This window comes from Atractosteus spatula, chromosome 4 (assembly GCF_055471065.1).
Source record: "Atractosteus spatula isolate fAtrSpa1 chromosome 4, fAtrSpa1.hap1, whole genome shotgun sequence".
Lineage (NCBI taxonomy): Eukaryota > Metazoa > Chordata > Actinopteri > Semionotiformes > Lepisosteidae > Atractosteus > Atractosteus spatula.
This window is the reverse complement of record NC_142709.1, coordinates 38007669-38011950: the sequence shown is the minus strand read 5'-3', so window position 1 is coordinate 38011950 and position 4282 is coordinate 38007669. Positions and strand designations below refer to the sequence as shown.

Genomic DNA, 4282 nt, shown 5'->3' with positions numbered 1-4282 from the left:
CCACGCTTAAATTATATTAACCTTTGCTTGTTGATTTCAGACGTTTTGAGCTCGTTGCCCCAGTTAACTTGTTGGCTCGTCGCAGTTTATTTTTTGAAGGTCCGGGGTCTGCACGGAGTGGGAAAATACCATTAGTGAAAAAATAGAAAAACGGTGGGGATTTTTATTATAGACACGTTTAAATGGCCATGCTAAAAGAATGTTTTATATAATACCGACCTCTTCTCTCAGGCGATCTGATAATATCCCCCGCACCGTCTGGTATGACGTGAACATCTGCATGTGTCTCCACAAGGTTTTGGGTTGGTAATGCAAACCCCAAACGAGGTTTTTTAAATGTGTAGCGACTTGTCCCTTCGCCCGCGTCTGCGGAATAGACACATACGAGTTTTGGTGTGGAGTATATACCCCTGTGTCTTTAAGACTCACATGGTCGTAAAGCGTTATTCAAAACATTGTCGTAATTACTCACCAGTGTTGTGCTGCGCCGTAACTGGTCTTTTTACAGCTGTGGTTTTCGGGGCTAATGGAAATGAATGGATACACACAGTCACGACCACATTACGGAACAACTCCCCGGTAATTCCAATATAATCATTCAATATTGCCTACTATACAAATATTATACAACGTTTTGTAACTATAGCTAACACGAGACATGCACCGTGACGTTGTAATTGTCTCACAATAAGCCAGATATACATACTGCTGAAATTCGTGGAATCCTCGTCTTCGTCTATCAAGTCGAACAGTGTTAAGTCTGTAAATAGACTATCTTCACACTGTTGTAATTGATCGGCGTGATCCATTCTGACGAGTTAGGCGATAACATGAGACTGTAGGAATTGGAATCCAGCCAAAACTTCGCCCGTTAACCCGCTGGTACTTATACTCAATCCGATAAACATTCTCTTCTAAGAAACACACATGGCCCCCCCCATAAAACCATTAATCTTAGGTATCGTTGGGGGTGCACGTACTGGTCTGTAGAAATTATTTTAAGAAACATTTTAGAAAACGTTTTAGACCGTTATAATGTTAAAATCTATATTATTTTAAGGCATACAACGGTGTCTAAATTTCATAGCTGTTAAAACGTGGCGAAAATGTGCCACGGTGTCTGTGTTTGATTCACCAACAGACCGCTAAGAATATTATCAAGCAAAATGTTTATTATTATGTATCTGTTCTTTATAGGGACGTGTTCCCAAACCAAGATTGACGTTTTGAGGTTTTATTTTTTCGCGCTGTGCTGTTAAGAACATTTTTGCGTGAAATACATGTGGTGCTTGTAAATTAGAAAACTTTACGTGAATTTAAAATGTTTGTAAACTTTCCCTGGGTTCCCCCCCCCCCACTCTGCATTCCAGAGCCTTTAACTAACCCCCACACACCGCCCATCTCCAATAACATCTCAATGCTATAAGAAAATGTATCTGTTCTTTATAGGGACGTGTTCACAAACCAAGCTTGACGTTTTGAGGTTTTATTTTTTCGCGCTGCGCTGTTAAGAACATTTTTGCGTGAAATACATGTGGTGCTTCTAAATTAGAAAACTTTACATGAATTTAAAATGTTTGTAAACTTTCCCTGGGGTCAATTTTAGCTCCCCTCCCCCACTCTGCATTCCAGAGCCTTTAACTAATCCCCCGCACACACCGCCCGTCTCCAATAACATCACAAATTATCTCTACTGGGGAACAATTTTAAAACTTTAGGACCAATCCGTTAAAGTATGAAGAACAACACCCCATCATTTGTTGCCTGTTAATACCTTAAAGACTTTTATGCTTGCGCTGTGTGGAAATTTATCTCAAACTTTCGAAAAAGCTGTCGCGCGAATGTGTTATTAAAAATAAACTGTCTTATTACGTTATTTTAAAAACTTTAAGACCAACCCCGCGTGTTTAAAATTTATTTTCTGGTGAAACACATCATTTGTGTTTGCGTTGTGTGTTAATACTTAAAAACTTATAAACTGATATGTGAATACTTTTCGCTCTCGATAAATCAGGGGGGTCATCACAACCAATTGAAAAATGTCTTGTGTTATGTAGGCGTGTTACACCATTGGCGCATATTCTTAAACGCTCCGGCCTGACAGGGTCGCAGTGCGTGCTTGGAGCTGTCAGACACCGCGGAGCTGCTGAGATGGCTTCTTTGTGTGGAGAAACAATGGGGTCCGCTGCTCTACAAAGTGAAGAGGTAGGCGGCTAAAATATTTTTTTCTGATCGTGGAATTGTTGTATCGGTGCTTAGCGTATGTCATTTTAATACTTGGTCTTCTTTTTAGCAAAACCCGACCCCACCCTTTGCGCCCTGTGACAGCGGCGGGGGTGTGAGTTCAGCTGGGGTACCAGATGTTGAAGAACAGCCGGGTGCTAGCGATGATACCACGCTACAAATGGTAAATATTAACGAAAAACCTTAGCTCAAAAGTGCGTTAAATGCTCGATATCTTAGGTACAAAGCATGTCTATTTTGTTAAGCCTTCCTTTTCTTTTTCCTTTAATAGAATAAAGAGGATGTGGACGGGTCAATCTTCAGCCTACCGGCACAAGTGAATGTCTCGTGTCTATGCTTGTGTGTTCGCCCAAATGTTAATAAAGCTGATGTCCATGTCCCTAATGAGCCCGATGTTATGCCCCAGATTGTGAAAGCAGTAGTTTATTGCATCTTCAAACACTGTTTAAAGGGGGTCCTGGTTGATGACTGCCCGGCCTGTTTGATTGACCATCCCAGGCAGCGGGGTCACACATGCCTGTCTGGCGGCTACACAGATGGGTGTGAAGACGTGACGTTTGCCGCTTTAGAAATGTATAAGTCTCTCAGTTTAGCCCAAATTTTATCGGCTGTTCTGTACACCACCCGGTGTCTGGGTTCGTACACCATTACAAATGACACTGAGCGGTGCATAAAACAGTTGCTAAAAAATATAATTGAGGACCGCTCCCCATACGAGCATGTACACGCCACCCTTGAACAGCTGGATGAAAAATTAGTAGACGTGACTTTTGATGAGTTGCAAAAGAAACACTATTCTTATTTTTACAGACGCAAAAAAAAAGATCTATGTAAAATGTGAATACAGATTTCACTCTGTTTTACAGACCCGGGTGTGCCATCGTCCGAAGAATGAAGAATTTCGAATGTATACGTCTGAATTCTTACTAAGAGTGCTTTACACACTTCTCTCTACAAAGCTTGATATGCAAAACAAAGAGTCGAATGCTAATGTCCTTAAATTTGTTAAAGAGATAGATGTGTATGTCGTGAACTTGAGTGAAATTATTGCAGATCTGATGTTTTCAGATCAGAAAAGGAAGCCTGGGGGGTTCTACAGTGTGTATTCCAAAATACAGCGTGTTTTGCACAGAACCTGTGGTAACACCATCCCGCTGATTACGCAGGCAAATGTTTTTGCCCTGCTAGATCGGATCGCCCAGTGTGGTTCGCATGGCTTTAGACACGGGGAGCGGAAGGGGGTTATGAATGCTTTTTCAGATGCCGCAAAGTTTCTCAGCAATGTGGGGGTGGTGGTTACGCGTACCGAACAAATTTTCCGCACCAACATTTAATTGTTGAATGCAAACAGGAGCCGGTAACACATGTGTGCTGCGTTGTTTCAGTGTTTGAAAACCCCTGTTGAAATAAAGTGGTTCACATTTCACATGCTTGCAAACTGGAGTCTGTAACTTGTGTAAAAAGTGCTGCTGCGTTGTTTCAGTGTTTGAAAACCCTGTTGAAATAAAGCGGTTCACATTTCACATACTTGCAAACTGGAGTCTGTAACTTGTGTAAAAAGTGCTGCTGCGCTGTTTCTGTGTTTGAAAACCCTGTTGAAATAAAGCGGTTCACATTTCACATACTTGCAAACTGGAGTCTGTAACTTGTGTAAAAAGTGCTGCTGCGCTGTTTCTGTGTTTGAAAACCCACTGTTGAAATAAAGCGGTTCACATTTCACTTGGTGTTTGTCCTGCGAATTCTTTCCGCGAGACTTTACGCAGTCAGTGTGTGTGTGTGCTTACACCCCTGCTGCTTTTGAGACACGGCTTGTGCAGCGTATAAGCAGCCTGGCCGGACAACCACTCGACCACCCGGCCGCGGCTGGCGCCGCTCACACCCCGGGATCTCGCGGCCCGCACCAGACTCCCCGCGCCGCCGTAACTACCCGATTTCCGAGGGTTATAATAGAGCTATAATAGGTTATAATAGGTTATTTAATAACCCTTTTTATGTGCAAGAAATGGTTGATTTTTATTCCTTGTGATTAGCTTAGGAT

The 4282-nt window shown here is 42.2% G+C and overlaps 1 protein-coding gene across 1 annotated transcript; it reads left to right on the top strand.

Annotated features, from left to right (window-relative positions):
• Positions 1–532: 532 nt before the first annotated feature.
• Positions 533–3578, top strand: LOC148836318 (uncharacterized). Its single transcript, XM_088915126.1, has 5 exons — positions 533–579; positions 2058–2205; positions 2294–2407; positions 2516–2560; positions 3111–3578. Exons 1-5 carry the CDS (start codon positions 533–535, stop codon positions 3576–3578), a joined length of 822 nt encoding a protein of 273 aa, XP_088771252.1.
• Positions 3579–4282: the final 704 nt, after the last annotated feature.